General features: G+C 50.1%; 3 protein-coding genes across 16 annotated transcripts in view; 2 read left to right on the top strand and 1 right to left on the bottom strand.

Annotated features, from left to right (window-relative positions):
* The window catches only part of LOC125927554 (phage-like element PBSX protein XkdO), a 1,698-nt gene extending 1,128 nt beyond the window's left edge, over positions 1–570 (top strand). For 7 of the 14 annotated variants that reach the window (XM_049638017.1, XM_049638024.1, XM_049638014.1 and 4 more), the window contains one exon: positions 9–570. In XM_049638017.1, the coding sequence (XP_049493974.1) occupies positions 9–311 (303 nt within the window). In that variant the 3' untranslated portion in view covers positions 312–570. The remainder of the gene's footprint in view (positions 1–8) is intronic. The other 7 variants (XM_049638019.1, XM_049638023.1, XM_049638022.1 and 4 more) reach the window with 3 other exon arrangements.
* Positions 1–19,094, bottom strand: part of MPRIP (myosin phosphatase Rho interacting protein) — a 329,117-nt gene that overhangs the window by 211,512 nt on the left and 98,511 nt on the right. The window lies entirely within an intron of this gene.
* The window catches only part of TNFRSF13B (TNF receptor superfamily member 13B), a 35,939-nt gene continuing 34,191 nt past the window's right edge, over positions 17,347–19,094 (top strand). Inside the window, exon 1 of the mRNA XM_049638005.1 lies at positions 17,347–17,448. Within this exon, the coding sequence (XP_049493962.1) occupies positions 17,391–17,448 (58 nt within the window). The 5' untranslated portion in view covers positions 17,347–17,390. The remainder of the gene's footprint in view (positions 17,449–19,094) is intronic.

The following is a 19,094-nucleotide window of genomic DNA, read 5'->3' as shown; positions in this document are numbered from 1 at the left end:
TGACACAGGTGTCAGTGGTGGTGGTGACACAGGTGTGGGAGGTGGTGGTGACACGGGTGTGGGTGGTGGTGACACGGGTGTGGGAGGTGGTGGTGACACGGGTGTGGGAGGTGGTGGTGACACAGGTGTGGGTGGTGGTGACACGGGTGTCAGTGGTGGTGGTGACACAGGTGTGGGAGGTGGTGACATGGGTGTGGGAGGTGGTGGTGACACAGGTGGGTGAGGTGGTGACACAGGTGTGGGACTTGGTGGTGACACAGGTGTGGGTGGTGGTGACACGGGTGTGGGAGGTGGTCGCGACACAGAGGTGAGTGGCAGCTGCCACACAAAAGTGGGCAATGTGTGCTCCTTTAGCCCAAAGTGGTTGAAAACGGTGTCCCATGGCCCTGTTAACGGGGCCGAGGTTGGGGCAGACAGTCGGTGTGGAGGGACAGCCAAATGCCGGCCTCGCCCCCACGCGGGACATCAGGCCTTCCCTGAGGAGAGGGGTGCCGGTGGGTTAGGGGCGGCCGGGAAGACGGTGGCCGGGTGTGAGGCTCGCGCACACAGCCCCTCCCCCGCTTTGGGGAGGTCCTCGCGGTGGGGGAGGAGTTCGAGCTCTGGGGAGTTGGCAGCCATCCTGATCCCAGAGGTGGGTTGCTTCTGGAAACAGAGATCCAGGGCTTCTCCTCCAGGGACAGATGACGACTGCCACCTTGGGTCCCCCTGAAGCCTTCCCGTTGGGCCATGAAGCCGTCTTCTCCCTTATTTCTGAGGAAGGGAGAATTGTGTCACTCGTGGTAGTCCACGCTGGGTGAAGAGCTTAACATGCTTCGTCTCACCCCGTCCTCGCGACGGTCCTGTGAGGTAAGGACCACCGTCATTCCATTTCGCAGATGAGAAAACTGAGGCTCAGAGAAGGTATGGAGTCTGCCCAAGGTGTCCCAGCGACCAGGTGGCGGAGTGCGACTTGACCCAGGTCTGTCCGGCCCGGCCTGAGCGGCTGCTGGAATCCTCCCGCACAGCTGGAGGGAGGTCAGAGGTCCAAGCGCTTTGGAAAGTAGTCGTGTGACTTGGCAGAATTCGCTAAGGCCGTGCCTACGCCTCCCACGAGCCAGCAATCTCACTCCTGGGTACGTGCCCAGCAAAGTCTCTCCGGGAGCTCTGTGGACTCGGGCCTGCAGGCTCGCCCCACCTCCGCTGCCCGCTCCTGGCCCCCGAGCAAGTCCACAGTGCGCCCTGGGGACCCGGTGGGACCCCAAGGCCTTACCGGGAGACGTGCCGGGTCCCACCTTGCCAGTCACAGACCCGCGTGAGGTGGGTTTTCTTCCACACTTGCACCGCAGCCGGCTGCGGGGGCGGGGGCCGGGGTCTGGTCGCCTTGTCGTAAGCCAGACTTTAAAGAGATTCGGGGAAAATGTTCAAGGGCTGCTCGTCTCGCTAATTCCCCTTCAATACATACTGACTTCCTCGTAACAATATGTTACTTATCTTGACACGTCGTGGGTGAAGCTAGACAGTATGACGCTAAGTGAGAGGAGTCGGTCAGGGAAAGGCAAGTACCCTACAATTTCACTCCTATGTAGAGTTTAAGAAACAAAACCCACAGCAAAGGGGAAGAAAAAACCGAGAGAGAGACAAACCTAGGAACAGACTGTTAATTATAGGGGACAACCTGATGGTTGGGGTCGGTAGCAGGGTTGGGATGAGGATGGGATTAAGGAGGGCACTTGTGATGAGCACAGGGTCGTGTATGGGACTGTTGAATCACCATATTGTGCCCCTGAGACTAGTATAACACTGCATGTTACCTCCCTGGAGTGATCAACTTAAATTTAAAAAAAAGAATGAAAAAAAATAAATCAGTAGGTAGGTCTTTAACTTCTCCGTTTCAATTTCTGACGCGGTCACTACAGATAGGTGTGCCCACGAACAACAGCTCTCTGGGCTCCTCCACTGGGATGGGGACCAGGCAGGGGTCCCCGGGGACAGATGGCAGGAAACACAGGCCCAGGTTCCCCGCAGGCTCCGAAAGCCTTCCTGTCGGGGCCGTCCGTGGTGCTCCTCAAAGCTGTACGGGTCGTGAAAGACAAGGAAAGACCGAGAACCTGTCGCAGGTTGGAGGGGACTGAGGAGACGGTGTGCGTCGTGAGGGGGGCTGGATGGGACTCTGGAACAGATACGGGACAGTCGGGACAAACGGGTGACATGGAACAAAGGCGACAGTTTGTATTGTCATTATCGTTCTGGGAACGACCACTACGAGGACAGGGGATGGCAAGGTGGGCAAGGCCACAGAGGTAGGTCCGCGATAAGTCGGAGATGCCCCTTCGGAAGGCAGGAGGAGGCACGGAGGAGGCCAGCAGGGACCCAAGTCGAGTCCAGAGGAGAAACCTGGCTGCACATGTGGATTTATGTGCTGTCACTGTTATCACACGCTGAGCACGGGCCAAGTGTGTTAGTCAGAGTCCCCCGGAAGAAGAGAACCAGCAGGAGGCATATACATAAAGAGAGAGACTTATTTTAAGGAATCGGCTCATGCAATTGGGGGCTGGCAAGTCTAAGATCTGCAGCACAGGCTGGCGGGCTGGAGACCTAGGGAAAAAGCTAGATGTTGCCGTTACAAGCCCGAAGGCCATCTGGAGGCAGAATTCCTTCTTCCTCAGGGAAACTCAGTCTTTTGCTCTTAAGGCCTTCAACTGATTGGATGAGGCCCACCCACTTTGTGTGTGTGTATGTGTGGGGGGGTCATCTGCTTTACTCAAAGTCCACATGTTTCACGGATAATCTCATCCAGAAATACCTTCACAGCGATATCTAAATTAGCATTTAACCAAATATCCAGGCGCTGTGGCTCGGCTGAGTGGACACATAAAATTAACCATCCCAGCAGGGAGATGGTGGGACAGAGATGTCAGGGATCCAGGTGTGGTTCTTAGAAACAGCCCCGCCTTCCTTTCGGTTTCTTCCCGGGCTTATCAGGATCTCAATACAGGTTTCAGGTGCCCTGCAACCCAACAAGGGCCTCTCGTACAACAAGGCCCCGAACACCGTGCAAAGCAGAGCCCTTGGAAACGCAGCTCTGTGTGAGACCATACAGAAAGATCAAAAGGAACGGCCCCCTCCCGCCTCAGACACCCTAGCGTGAGCTCTCCTACCTGGGAGTTGAGTTTAGCACTTTGCTCTCGCGTTGTTGTGCTTAGACCTTTATACAACTCTATGCAGAGTGATGTCCTCTCAGCCAGGCAGTGGACACCCGGAGGACAGAGACCCGGATTGCCAGTCGAGTAGCAGTGATGGGGAGCTCACTCCTCGGCTGAGGCGGCCTTCGGATGGTGCTGACTGAAGGAGTTCTCCTCAAAGTTGCGCTGGCGCTCTCTCCCCAGGCCCTTCACACCCCATGGAGCCTACAGAGTCTGACCCCCAGGATGGCACCCGGGGCGTGTGAGGACTGTCACCGAGCCTTCTCTTCAGAGGAGGCACAGTCTTGTTCCTCACGACGGACGGGCTCCAGGCTGCTGGGGGCCGTCCTCTGATCACATTCCTGTTCTGGAAGGCCCCTTCCCACTCTCCACGGGGCCTGGCCAACAGCAGACTCTCGATAATTGTCTTGAATAGCAAAGCGAGCCCATTCGAAGCGCTAAATCGTAGTCCTGCACGGCGTTCTAAAAGTTCACTTATTCAATAAGTATTTATTGACTTCCTACCATGTGCCAGGCTCCGTGTTAGGGTCTGGGAATAAAATGGTCCCCCAAACAGACGTGACCCTTTCAGGGCCCTGGCGGATCCCCCTCAGGCCTCTCTGCTTCCCTGTACCCCAACTTCCAACCGCCAGGGCCCATAGTTCTGACTCCCGGGAGGCTGTCATGCTCGCTGCTGAGCAAGAAGGAAGTGCCAGGGGATTGATACGCCCCGGGAACAGCCCTCAACCAGTAAGACTGGTAGGGACTGGTGTGTAAATATCCTGCCCCCCCCCCCCCCCCCCCCCCCCCCCCCCCCGCTTCCCCAGGCACAAGTTTTACACCATTTCCCAGACTTGCCCTCTGGGATAGAGCGCCAGGTGCCCACCATGGCAGCTGGCATAATAACATACTTTCTTGGTTGCTTTTCCTGCCTTGTGTCATTTCCCTACCCCTTACCTGCAATTCCCGAACAAACAACTTGTGCTTCATCTTCCTCTCGGGGTGTGCTTGTGGGGAGGGCAGACTAAGACAGCCCCGGCCCTCACAGGGCTTCCAGCTAGTGAGAAGATGGATACTAAATGGGCCATAACAAATCAATATATAATTTGAAATTACAATAAGGGGTGTGAAGGGAAGAACGGGGTATATATGAGAGGCCAGGTGGAGAGAAGTGTGAATGTACCGCTCGAAGGTGCCAGAGCGCAAGGTCAGGAAAGGCTCCTCAAAGGAAGTGACATTTAAACAGAGACCTGGAGGATGAGGAAAAGGAAACAGCATTCTAGATGGAGAAGAGCATGTGCGAAGGTCCTGGGGCACAAAGACGCTTGGCATAGTTAAGTTACAGGAAAAGAGCCTCACATCTCCCTATAGTGTAGTAAGCATGGGAGAGAGTGGTATGACAGGAAACTAGAGGGCCGGGCAGTATCGAAATCAGGTATTGTCTGGTGAGCAGAACAAGAAGTTTTTACTTTTCTCTCAAGATAATGAGGGAGCTTCCAGCAATGGTAGACTAGATTATTTCAGACCATTCCTCCCGCTGAGAATCCTAGAAGAGCTGGACAAAATTAAAAAGGAAAACCTGTCTATTGGAAGGTACCAGATAACTATCAAGGCAGTGAGAAATTGTGGGGAGTATGGGGCCAAGATCTGGGAGAGCACGGATGCCCAGAGAGGAGGCGAGGCTGGCTGTCGATACCACTTTTCCCCTCAAGGGGATTACCGACTTGAAAGCAAGGTTTGAGAGGCTGAGAGGTTGAGCAGAGCTTTTTTTAGACTCATGAAGCTTACTTAGAATTTAGAACCTGCCAAGGAGAGAGTGTTTATTGAACATCCAAAGGTTTGAGTCGGGATCCGTAAGGGCTGTGTGTTAAGAATAAAGATGAAAAGGACACAGACAAGCCCTCACAGGAAATGAATTCCAGCTTCGAGGCATATCAGTTCCTGACTCAACTAAGGGGATCTGGGACTGCCCAGCTAAGGTGATCCCAGCTTAGCTCCCTGCCCAAAGCAAAAGTAAAAAGGAAGGCGCCATCAAGTTATCTGTAACTTTTCATACTCAACACCCGGCCCTACAAGAATACAAGATTCGCCAGCAAATCGGGAATACACACACACACACACACACACACACACACACTAGAGAGACGCAAGAGGATCTAGATATTGGAGTTATAATATGGATTTTGAAAATAACTGCAATTAAATGTTCAGTGAAGCCGCACATGGGTGGGCTCAAGCGTCCAACTTCGGCTCAGGTCATGATCTCACAGTGCTTGGGTTCGAGCCCCGTGTCGGGCTCTGTGCTGACAGCTCGGAACCTGGAGCCTGCTTCGGATTCTGTGTCTCCCTCTCTCTCTGCCCCTAACCCACTCGCATTCTGTCTCTGTCTCTTTCAAAAATAAATAAACATTAAAAAAATTTAACAAAATTTTTTAAATGCTCAGTGAGTTAAAAGACAAGATGAGAATTTGGGCAATGAATGGGACTCTGTAAAACGGAATCATAAAATGAAACACACTCTTGCCATGTGATCCAGAAATTGCAATCCTTGGTATTTACCCAAGTGAATTGGAAATTTATAAGAACATTAAAAACCTACACATGGACATTTATGGCAACTTTACTCATAATTGCCAAATCTTGGAAGCAGCCTTCAGAGGTGAATGGGTAAATAAACTGTAGTACATCCAGACAATGGAATACTATTCAGTACTAAAAAGAAATGGTTATTAAGCCACGAAAAGATATAGAAGAACCTTAAATGCGTATTAATAACTGGAGGAAGCCAATCTGAAAAGGCTATGGACTGTATGATACAGCTTTATGACATTCTGGGAAAGGCAAAACTATGCAGACAGTACAAGGATCCGTGGTTGCCAGGAGTTACAGTGGCGGAAGGCATGAGCAGGCAGAGCACAGAAGACTTTGGGGGCAGTAAAACAATTCCGTATGATAGTAGAGTCTACACATGCCATTACACAGTTTTCAAATCCCATGGAATATACATCACCAAGGGTGATCCCTAACGTAAACTGGGCTTGAGTGATGATGACGTTTCAACGTAAATTCACAATTGTAACAAATGTCCCACTTTGATGTGTGGTGTTGATGGTGAGGAGGCTACGTATATATGGGAAGTGGAGTAGGGGCATATGTGAACTTTCTGTACTGTCTGCTCAATTTTGTTGTGAAGCTGAACTTGCTTTAAAAAATAAAATCTAGGGGAGCCTGGGTGGCTCAGTCGGTTAAGCGTCCGACTTCAGCTCAGGTCACGATCTCACGGTCCGTGGGTTCGAGCCCCGCGTCGGGCTCTGGGCTGACGGCTCAGAGCCTGGAGCCTGCTTCCGATTCTGTGTCTCCCTCTCTCTCTGCCCCTCCCCCGTTCATGTTCTGTCTCTCTCTGTCTCAAAAATAAACGTTAAAAAAAATTTAAAAAATAAAATCTATTATTTTTTTTAAATAATAGAAGAAAATCAAATGAAGGAAAGGAAAGGAAAGGAAAGGAAAGGCGGAAGGGAAGGAAGGGAGGAACAAGAGGAAAGGAAGGAGGGAGGGATGGAGGGAGGGAGGAATGGAAGGAAGAAAGGAAAGGAAGGGACGGAGGAAGAAATGGAGGAAAGAAAGGAAAGGAAGGGAATCAAGTGGAAATTGTGGACCTGAAAAACTGGGTAAGTGAAATTAAAAACTCAAAAAATAAGTTTAATAGTTGACTAGATGCGGCTGCAGGGAAATGGAAGAAAATGGAAGGTAGCTCACAGGAAAATATCGAGACTGAAGAGAAAAAAAGAGAAAAGGAGAAAAATGAAATACGGGACATGGTATAAAAGACCTAACACAGGCGTAATTGGAGTCCCAGAAAAAGAGGAGAGAGTAAGTCCTGGACAGTGGTGGTGGTGTAAGAAATAACGACGAAGCATATTTCAAATGAATGAAAAGACATCCAGCCATGGATTTGAGAGGGACTATGAACTCTTAGCAGGATAAATACAAAGAAAACCACACCTAAGTACAGCCCAATAATATCACTGGGAATCTAAGACAAGAAGAAAAATCTTAGAAGTAGAGAAGACAAAAAATAGATTTTGGGGTGCCTGTGTGGCTGAGTCAGTTAAGCGTCTGACCTCGTCTCAGGTCATGATCTCGCGGTCCGTGAGTTCGAGCCCCGCGTCGGGCTCTGTGCTGACAGCTCAGAGCCTGGAGCCTGCTTCGGATTCTGTGTCTCCCTCTCTCTCTGCCCCTCCCCCACTCATGCTCTGTCTCTGTCTCGGAAATAAATAGACATTAAAAAAAAAAATTTTTTTTTTAAATAGAGAGATTTCAAGGAGGGCCTGATATAATATCTGATTTACTTTTGAAAAGTTCATTTGCAACTGCTGGAGGAGAATGGGCGGTAGCAGGTGAGTTAGGGGCCCAGCAGAAGGCGAGGTGGGTACGAGAGTGATGGCAGTGAGGATGGGAGGGAAACAGCCATGGGGAGGAGGTTCTGTATTTCGGAGACAGAATAGACCACTTGGTGATGGAAAAGACCCGGGAGTGAGGAAAGGAAAGAATCAAGGGTCGTCCCCAGACTTGTGGTTTGAGTCATTCAGTAAACGGTGGTCATTTACTGAAATGGGCAAGAATGGGAGAGGGAGTGGCTTGGGGTATGTTACGCTGAGTAGGTGATTTGCTGTCTCTGAGCCTCATTATCGTCTTTCCAAAGTGGGGTCATACTTGTACTCACCTCAAAGCTTCATGACTACTGCTATCATAGACATCCAAGTTGAAGTGCCTGGTCGACAGTTCAAGGCAGGCAGCTGGAAGCAGGATCTCACCATTTGTACCCTGGGGTCCCTGTGTCCTTAGCCGCTTTAGACCCAGAGCTGAAACAACTAGGCCAGCCCAGCCATGTGGTTGAGGGGGCCTAAGACCTAGTTTAACCACCTGTACTGGGGCCAATTTCCCACTTAATCAGGAAAAAGGAGAAAAATACATTAGCCTTGAATAGTAGCAGGAGATTAAATTCAAATCCTGCAACACAAACGGTCTTAAGTATTTTTTTCTCCTTCACCCAAAACTTTTAAATTCTGCTTCTGCAATCTGATGCTTGCTAATCTGCCTTATTCCATCTGCATTTATTGTTTTGCGTTTCTAACCGCTGGGAGATTAACACTCACCCTCTTTCTTCTTGGAGGGAATTTTCCCGTGAGACTGTGAGGCTGCACCAGAAACTGTGTTTGGTTTTTTTGTTTTTCCCAAGCGTTGATCTGATTCGATTCAATTCAGTTCAACTCAGATATATCTGGAGGACTTTCTCTGTGCCAGGTACTGAGGGAGTCCAACGTATTATTTCAATCATTTTTCTGTTCAGTAAACATTTGTCTGCTACTTCTCAAATCCACCCCCGCAGGCCTTTTTCAAGTTCACGGTGCACGCACTGTGGGCTTCCCTGCAGGAACTTTGACCTTCACACTGCCATGTCTCCAGCACCCCTGCACACAGTAGGTGCTCAATTAATGCTTGTGGACTGAGTGAGTGAACAACTCTGCCTTTGGTCCGACATGTCCTCTCTGAGAGGGTCCGGGGTCCCCGGCAGAAGAACGTCAGGGTCAGGCAGGAGCTCAGGCTCATATTTGGAGCTTGATGAACATTTGTAACCCCAGCTGATCCGGCACCCACTGGGAAGATCATGGGCTCCGGGGTCAGATACTATGCGAGGAAACCTCAGCTCTGCCACATTCTTGGCGATGGGGAAAATGCTCAGTCTCTTTAAGCCTCGACTCCCTTATCTGTAAAACGGGGGTCTTGGTGGCATCTGCCTTATTTTGAGGATGAAGCAATTTAAAATAAAGCTTGTGCCTGGCACATCGTAGTAGTTCAACTAACTGATTATTCTCCTAATGCCTCCCCCCAGCACACACACACCATTGCCTTCACTGTGGGGCCCAAGCCCCTTTTCCAGCTGATCTCCTACTGTGTTCAAATAAGGGATGCCAGAGGCCTCAGCACAGAAATCGGCAGCTAGTCTCCTCCTCCCTCTCATTCATGCAGCAACTGTCTGTTGGGTGCCTTTCACATGCCAGGCACAGCTCCAGGTACCAGGGACACGGTGATGTCAACATGAAGCCCCTGCCTGCCGTAAGGCCTGCTGAAGCTTACGGTCCACCGGGGAAGCGGATGATCTGCCAGTAAGCACGTGAACAAGCTCACTCTAAGCAGATGTGAGCGCTCAGAAGGAAATAAGCCACATAAACGTGGCAGCAAGCGATCGGGTTGAGAATGCTGGTCATGGCTGAGCATCTCAGCAGGGAGAACGGCAGGGGCAAAGGCCCTGAGGTGGGGAATGTGTCTGGCTGGTCTCCTGGAGTGAGCAGGGGAGAGAGGTGGGAAAGGAGAGCAGGGATGCAGTGGGACTAGATAGTGTGGGGCTTTGTGCAGGTTCCGTGCCTGGCTTTGTACTTCTAGCCTCCCCCCGGCCCGGGACGTCTGCGAATCAGTGGACTGTGGATGCGAGTGCTCGCTGAGTCACCTCTGCCTCACCATGGGGCCCAGTCTCATCTTCTCACGAAAGACCCGGTTCACTGATTTTCCTTCCCTGAATTGGTCACCGCCCAGCAGAAGCCGAAGGAACCAAAATCTCGAGAGCTTTGTTCGTTTTTAATTTCCAACCTTCTCATCCATTCGTTTATTCACTCAACAAATCTTTGTGAGACGTATGTGACATGCTGAATATTTTGCTGGGCTCTGAGGACAACTCACATACCAGCCCAGAGCCTAGAGATTTCAATGCCTCAGCTTTCCCATCTATAAAATGGGCAGGCTGGAACTGACGTCTACGAACTACTTCTCTTCTGGAGTCCGGACGACAGTGGAGAAGTCTGTAAATATCTCTGCCCAACATCACATGTACAAGGGAGGGCTTGGAGGGAGAGGCGGAGAGACTCCTCTTGTTCCCAAACTTAGGAGACAAAAGGTCCCCCCCTGTTGAGTCTCGTAGCTCCATTGCCCACCCACTCCGGCTCCGACCGATCCAAAACCTGTAAAAGATTTAAGAGATCACTGACTCACCTCTCCTTCCTGAGCTGCGGTGAGGAAAGAAGTCCTTTAAGCTGCCTTCTCTGTTTGTCTCCTGATCCAGAGACCCGAGTCACTGGGCTGGGAGCTATTTGCAAGGCTGCACTTTTTGGTTAACAAAAAATTTCTCTGCTCATAGCCAAGGGGAGGGGCGGGACAACCAGAACCCCACTTCTTCTTTTGGTAAGAAGTCATCTTTTCTTCTCTCCGGGAACCGTCTGGGCATGTGGGAGGAGTATGGAGAGGCGATGCTGTCCAGAGGGAAAGGTTTGGGCGCTGCGGGTAGCCCGCTTACCAGCTCTATGACCTTAGGCAAGTCACCGTACCTCCCTGACCCTCAGTCTCCTCTTCGGTAAAATAGGAATAATAATAAATAGGTTTCTGAGAGAATTAAATAAAATCTATAAATTGCCTTGTGCATGGTAAGCCAATAATCGGTGACAAGTATTATTAACACAAATACAGGGACATTGTGAATCGAGAATAATTGCATTCCCTCCGTGATATCCACCTGTTAGCTGATATGGCACCTCACTGGCTTAGGGTGGGCTTCAGAGGCACCAGATGTCTCCACGAGAGTGAATAGTAGTGCATCCCCCCCTCCCCGCCCCCCACCCCTTGCCCCCTGCCTCTGGTCACGTTCCTTCCTTCCCAGTGAGTAACTGCAAGCCTTCAGGTGGCCCAGCGGCCAATAAACATCGGTGCACAGCCTTGCTGGCCATCAGGAAATGCAAATTAAAGCAACAAGATGCCAACGCGCACCCATTAGATTGCCAGAACATCTGATACCACATGAAACAGTCTGAGGCCGCCCTATGTAGATCAGAGCTGCGGGGATGGGATAGGGATACCCTGCCAGTGGGAATCAATCTCAGTGTGGCCAGTTTGGCAACAGCTGCTAAAGTCGGGAAGGTGCACGCCCCACAATTCAGAGGTCCTGTTTGAGAACGTCCCCACTAGAGAGACTTTCACGTTTGCACAAAGAAGCATGCACAGGCCTGCCCAGGATGGCACGATTCATAAAGCAAGGAATCGGAAACAACGTAAATGTTTCTCAACAAGGCAGGGACAGAAGACTAAATGAGAATACGAGGCAGCAGTGAAAAGGAAGGAACGAGCTCTGTGTGAATTAATATGAGTCGATCTCCACAATGTCGGGAGAAAGTAGGAAAATGCATAATGGCCTACGCAGAATACCATAAATAGTGACATACACTGTATCATTCACAGATAAACGCATACTCATAAAGGCATAAAAAGAAGCCCGGAAGATGAAGCCCTCCTTACGATGGTTCCATCGGGGGAGGGGAGGGGTGGGGGGAGGGGGAGGGGGCCGGGGAGATTTCAGAGCCGTGATGTTTTCTTTCTTAAAAGAAACATTTGGAAGTGAACATGCCAACCGGCTCACACATAACTCTGGGTGGCGAAAATATGGGTTTTGTTATCTTACTCACGGTTATGTCCTGTGTATTCTTTTCAACAAGAGAAATGAAAAGGAAGCCCGTCACAGAAAACACCGGCTAAGGAATGTGGAAGGAATGATAACTTTAGAGAGCCACCGTATTTTAAGTGCTAGGCTTGTTTCTGATGACGACCCTCAGCGAATGGTGGTTGGGGACCAGGATGTAGAAGGTGCCAAAGTGCCACCTGCAGGGGACACTAATTGTGGAGGGGGCAGGGGGCCTTTGCAGGGGGTGTTTCGTGTCGCCACCTTAACAGGTGATCCAATCCGGCCTCGCCACGTGGGGGACAGTTGGCCCCACGTACCATTCGATGAGATTCAATAGGAAGAACACGCCACCCCCTGGGAGGGCTTCTCCCCCACATCCTAGAGAGTGCCCAGCCCTAGCATTCCGCTTCCAGGAAGTCTCACAGGATAGAGGAACCTGTTAAACCACAGCCGAGGAAGCAGTCAGAGAGGCACATGTGGGACGTTCTATAAGAGAGAGGCTGAGTCCATGCCAGACAAACAAATGAAAGGAAAAGAAGATTAAAAAAAGAAAGAAAGAAGAAAGAGCGAAAGGGAGGGGACTGTTCTACACCCCAAAACTGGCTATAAAGAGACACAACCGCCAAATCCCATAGTTGACCCTTGACTGGATTTTGATTCAAAAGAGGCTGCCAAGGGGCGCCTGGGTGGCTCAGACAGTTAAGTGTCTTCAGCTCGGGTCACGATCTCACAGTTTGTGGGTTCGAGCCCCGCATCGGGCTCTGTGCTGACAGCTCGGAGCCTGGAGCCTGCTTCGGATTCTGGGTCTGCCTCTCTATCTCCGCCTCCCCCGATTGCACTCTGTCTCTCTGTCTCCATCTCTCAAAAATAAATAAAACATTAAAAAAACAATAAAAAAAAATAGGGGTGCCTGGGTGGCTCAGTTGGTTAAGCATCCAACTTCAGTTCAGGTCATGATCTCGCAGTCCATGAGTTCGAGCCCCACGTCGGGCTCTGTGCTGACAGCTCAGAGCCCGGAGCCTTCTTCTGATTCTATGTCTCCCTCTCTCTCTGCCCATCTCCCACTTGTGCTCTCTCTGAAATAACAAATGAATAAACTTTAAAAAATAAATAAATAAAAATAAAATAAATAAATAAATGGCACTGTAGAGGTTTCTTTAAAAAAAAAAAAACAACAACAAAACAAAAAACAAAAATGGAGGCAGCCAAAAAAAGGCTTTGTAGGACAGCAGGTGAAATTTGAATATGGACTAGATATTGGGTGGTGTCTTGAATTACTGCTGATTTTCTTAGGTGTGGAAATGGTAAGTCTATGGGAGAGAACGTCCCCGTCTTGGGAGATGTCCGCTGAAGCATTGAGGAGTGAATGTCACAGTCTGCAAAGCTTTCAGATGTCCCCACGGGAAAGTAGATAGTAGGACACCCATGTGAACACCGGTTAAGCCTTGCAAGACGGTCTGTGGGTATCCCTTCTACGTTACTTTTCCCTCTTCTCTGAGTTTTGAATTTTTCACCATAAAAATTTTGAGGGAAAATTTTTTTAAATGGAAAGAGAAACTAAGTCTTCCCACCAAAGCTGGGGCTCTTCCTGTAGAAACTGCTCTTTGCTCCTTTGAAGCAGGTTTTGCTAAAGGTATTTAGCATTTCTGAGAAATTAGCACAAATCGAGGGAATAGGTACATTAGCAATACAGGAAATTCACATCTGAGTCGTATATGTAAATTGCAATCATGAAAATCAGGGCTTTCACTGCATTTCTAAGAAATGTCCTTTTTGGGACACTCTTGCTTTTGTCTTACCTCTAGGACTCTCTCAGAGAAGGTTCAAGAGTACGGCCTCAGAGGGACCAGGGGAGGGGGGTTGGCAGACAGCAGGCTGTGGATAAGACAAACCCTCGCTGCGTCAGAGAGACCAGAACACCTAGCTTGGGCAAAACGTTCTCAGGTCCAAAATATCACCAACGCCCTCGTGTAGAGGGGAACAGTCTCATTGGAAAATATCAGTCAACGTGACAACCTTTCCTCTGATCAAGTAATCCACTTAGGGAATTCAATCCAGTCTATGAGACACAAAGACAAAATATATGTTAAAGGAACATATATATAAAGGGTTTAGAATAGTGCCTGCAACATGGTAAGTGCCACATAAATGCTCACTGTTGTTATTTCCAATGAGCATTTTAAGAGCTTGTTTAAAAAGGTAAGAATTGATTGATAGGATATATCAAGTGAAAAAAGGTCATGTTTACAGTGTGTTTAATCTGTATAGACCAGCAATTGTGTAAAAAAAAATGTATGTTGGGTGGGAGGGCTGAGGCGAAATCTATCATCCATCGACACATACATGTGTGTAAATGCCAGGGCTTTGCGGAAGCCTGTGTGAACCAGATCTGGTCACAGTTGCTGCCTCCAAGCAGGGAAAGGGCCGACTAGAGTATCTAGATATGAGAGAAGTTTCTTTTTTGTCACTATATTCCCTTTCACACCGTGTGATTTTTTCTTTACCGTGTGCTCATTTTAACTGTTTAGGTCCACATATTTGAATGAATCAGCTCCCAAACCTGGACGTATACAAGGGATCTTCACCCTGGGTTCCAGAACTCTTCTGTCCCCTTAAGTGTGGAGCTTAAAATTAGAATCTTGCATCCCCCGCCCGCCCCGGGAGACAGCTCGGAGAGGGCTGGTTTCAGAATGAGGCTCAGAAGTCTCCAGCACCTGTTCTGAGGGAGCCCAGGGAGGAGGGGACTCTATTTTCATGGGTCGTGAAATCTGAGCTCAGAGGCAGCAATAATAATAATTGTTAACAATTGTGTGGCACTGGTGGGGAGGGGTCACATGAGCTTTGGTCTGTGCTGTTCAGCTTCACATTCATCCATTAGATCAGGAGAAAATGAGGCCCTTGGAGGTTGGACAACTCCTTCCAAAAATGTCCCATAGCTTTGCTCTGTCTGGCTTAACAAAATCTGACACCAACCAAAAGAAGTCAGAAGAAAGTTGTGGATAATCCCCTCTGTATGTTCCTGTTTACTTTTTTTAAACATAATTTATTGTCAGATTGGTTTCCATACAACACCCAGTGCTCATCCCAACAAGTGTCCTCCTCAGTGCCCGTCACCCATTTTCCCCTCTCCCCCATCCCCCATCAACCCTCAGTTTGTTCTCAGTATTTAAGAGTCTCTTATGGTTTGCCTCCCTCCCTCTCCCCTGTATGTAACTTTTTCCCCCCTCCCCCTCCCCTATATGTTCCTGTTTATACGAAGTTCAGGAACAAGCAAAATGAATCTATGGGGACAGAAGTCAGGATGATGGCTATTCTGCGGTGGTGGGATGACTTCCCGAAGGGGCAGTGAGGGGGCCTTCTGGGGGGCTCCAAATGTCCAAAGTCCTGATCTGGGTAGCGTTGTCTGGGCACGCATATAGTAAGCATTCATTGACCTGCACACTCAAAATTCATGCATTTCACTTCATGTAAATTACACTTCTGATGAAAGAAAATAGAACGCAAATAAAATCCATTATCTGTAAAAGGTGTTTGAGCGACAGCGCTAACCAGCTTCTATCAGCAATGAGACTTTAGGAAACTCTACCGTTCTGTTCCTGGCCACCCTACAAATCAGATTGGATTGTATTTGATTTTCATTTTCTGCCTAACCCATGCCTGCTTTCTAACTCCAAAGTGCTATCTCATTGAGCAAGGCAATGTGTTGTGGCTGCAGAAAATAGCAATCAGTCTAGCGGGTCTGTTTCTGGAAGGCACAGTCTGCTCGATAGACAGAGACCGCTTTTTAACGGTCAGAACTAACCCCCCGGGAGCCAGCTGCTTTGTGAGGCGGTGAGAGCCCCAGCTCTGGGTAAGAAGGTAAGGAGGAGACGCACTGAGGGCAGCCAACATTGACTCTGGGCTTTCAACAGGCAGAAAGTTCCTGGCAACAGTGTCTGTGACTGTCTCTGGCTCCCAACCCCACCCCGCAGCTTTGTTACTTTTCACTGACACAAGTAATACGTAAGTATCTTCTCTGTGTAAAAATTAAAGCGTTACAAATAGGACTAAAGTCACCTTTGACCATCACCCCCAAACCTCGTCCCCTCTTGTTCTACCCTGTTCTACCCTGAGGCAACCATCGTCGTCATGCCCCCATGTGTAGGGGGCCATGGAGAATGCGATTCATGACTCTGCTTCACAAAAAGGTATCTTACCGTAGGTATCAGGCTACAAACTCCTTTTTTTTTTCACTCAGTGATTTGTCTTGACCATCACTCCACATCACTGCCTACAGATCTGTCTCCTCTAGATCTATGAATATCTCCATTATAATATCCCTGGTTACGACCTGTGAACCTCACTTTATCCGGCCATGCTCTGTGGGTTGGACATTTATGTTGTTTCCAGATGCTCCCTAGTATTAGCTAGGCTTCCGCGACCAGCGCTGTGCACCTGCGGCACATGGCGGAGAATTTCTGGGTTGTGGGTTGGGTGTAGGCTGTGCGTTTTCATTGGTCCTGGCAGATTGCCCTCCAAAATGGTAGTACCAACCCCCTCCCTCCAGCAGGGCGTGAGGTCACATTTCCCTAGATCACCTCTAGTTCTCGGCATTATCAAAGTTTCAGATTTTGCCAACCTGACGGATGAAAATTCCTTCTTCATTGTTGAGGTTGTGTTTCTCTGATTTTTGAGCCCGAGCACTTTTTAGGCTTACCAATCATTTGTATGTCCTCTGCTGTTGTCTCAGGTCAGGTTCATCCAAATCAGCCTTTCGCTTTCCTCCCTTCTGCCCTCGCTCCTGTCCTAACTGCTTCCTGGGATGCCCTCCTGCTTCCCCTCCACCTGCCTGATTCCTTCCCATCCCTCAAACTTCCTTCCTAGATGCCATGGGCTCCTAAATTTGTCTCACTCCAGTCTTAATCCCATGGAGGGAGTTGGGAAGCCATGGAAATCAAGTCACAAGAGTGTGATGAGGGCTACGGTGCTAATCCTCAATATTGTTTCTTGAGAACTTGCTACATGCTGAGAACTTGCCCTAAGAATTTAACTGTGCCCCTTCCATTCTCCCAACAACCCGTGAGCCAGGAACTGTTGTTATACCCACTTAGGAGGAGAGAAAATGGAGGCACAGAGAAGTTAAGTGAATTGTCTCCAAGGCTTCCTGCTGGTAAGTGGCCGGGCTGAGATTCAAACCCAGGCTGTCCTGCTCTAGTGTCAGCCTGTTGAGTGCTTTGATACGGGTAAGGATAGGGCTTAGGAAGCACAGAGAAATCAGGGATGGCTTCCCGGAGGAGTTGGCCCCTCAGTGGAGCCTGAGGACCAAACAAGAGATGACCCCGCAATGAAATAGGAAATGGTCGTCAAGGAAGGGGGAAGGGCCTGAGGCTGGAGAGCTGGTTCGTCCTGGGTGCAGCCTGGGGTGTGTGCCAGGGGGCAGGAAACCAGGTCCAAGTGCGGGGTCAGAGCCAGATGGGGGTCATACCAGAGTCTATACCTCATCTCAAGGCCAGACCAGCCCCCCCTGCTCCGCGGGCCCTGCCAGGCAGCATGCAGGGGAGGCTCCGCAGACAGCACCGTTGGGGACTCCTGAAGCACGCCCAGGCCACCCGCCTCGGCTCCTACCACGCAGGTGCAGGGGCGGGAGGGGGTGCCGCTGATTTACATCCTACAGGTTGGGGGGAAAACCCAGGAAGTGCAGCTCAGGCACTAATCAAATCTAAGGCTAATAATAAACGTCCTGAGTAATGAGTGGCTTGGGCCGGAGCAGGCGAGGTGGCCGGACCCGGGCGGGCCCGGAGTGGTGTGAGTAGCCGGGGAGGTGGCCGGGTGGGGGGGCAGTGGGGGCAAGGAGGGCTTGGCCAGGGGCGCCCCGCATGGGTTCGGTGGGGTTCGGCGCGAGTAGCACCCACGGCAGATGGACAAGCTCGGGCTTGTCTGGGGGCCACCCCAAGTCTGGGGGCTCTGGGGGTTTGCAGCTTGCACGCCGGGAGAGGAGCTGGGAGGCTGGGGGGTAGGTATGCACCTTCTGCATCCATCCCCTGACTTTAACAATTATCAACGTATGGCCAGCCTTAGATCGTCTACGCCCGCCATTTTCCCCCTCCAGCCCCACTGGATCATCTTAAAGCTAATAACAAACATTGTATTCTTTGATGTGTGGATGCCTCAGCAGCCATCTCTTAAAAACTTTTTCAGAAAACAACACCCAGAAAACTAACCATCACGGCCTGACCAATTCTGAAAATTCTGAAAATTCTGACCCCCTAGTACTAGGACCAAATAGCCGATCAGGGTTGAGGTTTCCCAACTGTCTGATCAATGTCTTTTCCAGTCGGTTTGTTCAAATCAGGATCTGAGCACAGACCACATTCTACCTTTGATTGTATGTGTTAATCTAGAGCAATTCCCATCTGGTCTCATTTATTCCCCCTGCTGTTTATTTATTGAAGAACCTGGATCGTATGCCCTGTAGAATTTTTATCAGGGTTTTAAAGCTTCGTTCAAAGTGACAGAGCAGGAAGCATAGGTTGCTGGAGACGATGGGACCCACGCTGCTGCTCTGTCCCCCACACGTCAGGCAAGGAGTCTATCTTTTCTCTGATTCCTTTTTGCATCCAGTGACCATGTCCCCAGACAGGTCCCCAGAGAAGGGCTCAAATGTAAAAAATTTCTGAGACAGCCGGAACAGGTGAGGACGCCCACCTTGACACAGGGTGAAAGTGCCGGGGCCTCCAGGACCACGGGCTGAGAATTGGTCAGAACCGTGACCCAGTGCTGAGTGAGGCTGCCTGGCACAGCAGAATCGGTACCGGTCTGCAGTCAGGGGTTCTGGCTCCCCATGTTCACGGACTCACCGTGTGACCTTGGACGGGCCCTTCACCTCTCCAGACTCTGTTTCCCCAGCTGCACAATGAAGAAGAGTCTCTGCCCCGCCAGATGTCCCTCAAAACCTCACAAGGGCTTCGAACCCTCCAGAAGCCCTCTTGAGGAGTCACAAGCAAAGGTTCCGAGAAGGGCTGTGCAACTTCTTTCGCAGGCTTCTATTCTGCCCAGCCTGTGTCGGTCCTGGGGTTTTCCTGCCCTCCTTTGGGGCTGGATGATGGTTCTGGGATTTTATGTAGGTCCAGGTGGAGGTTGGGGAGTGGGGAGCAGCCACGACACCCTCTGGTCTGCTGGTTGTCAACCATCTGCCAACTATGTCCCCATCAGTCTCCACAGCTTGCTGGCTTCCAGACCATTTAGAAGCTCTCTAGGGCTGCCCTGTCCAATCTAACCCAACGCCCACCCAGCCATCCCTTCACAGTGGGTTAGCACCCTCCCTCTCCTGTCCCCAAATGAGGGAAGGGTCAGAGGTCTCTTTTTAATTTTGTGTGATTCTTTGGCGTTTTAAATTTGCTTGTTGAGGGGCGCCTGGGTGGCTCAGTTGGTTAAGCAGCCGACTCTTGATT

This window comes from Panthera uncia, chromosome E1 (assembly GCF_023721935.1).
Source record: "Panthera uncia isolate 11264 chromosome E1, Puncia_PCG_1.0, whole genome shotgun sequence".
Classification (NCBI taxonomy): Eukaryota; Metazoa; Chordata; class Mammalia; order Carnivora; family Felidae; genus Panthera; species Panthera uncia.
Note: the sequence above shows the minus strand (reverse complement) of the source record. Positions and strands in the feature narration are given on the sequence as shown.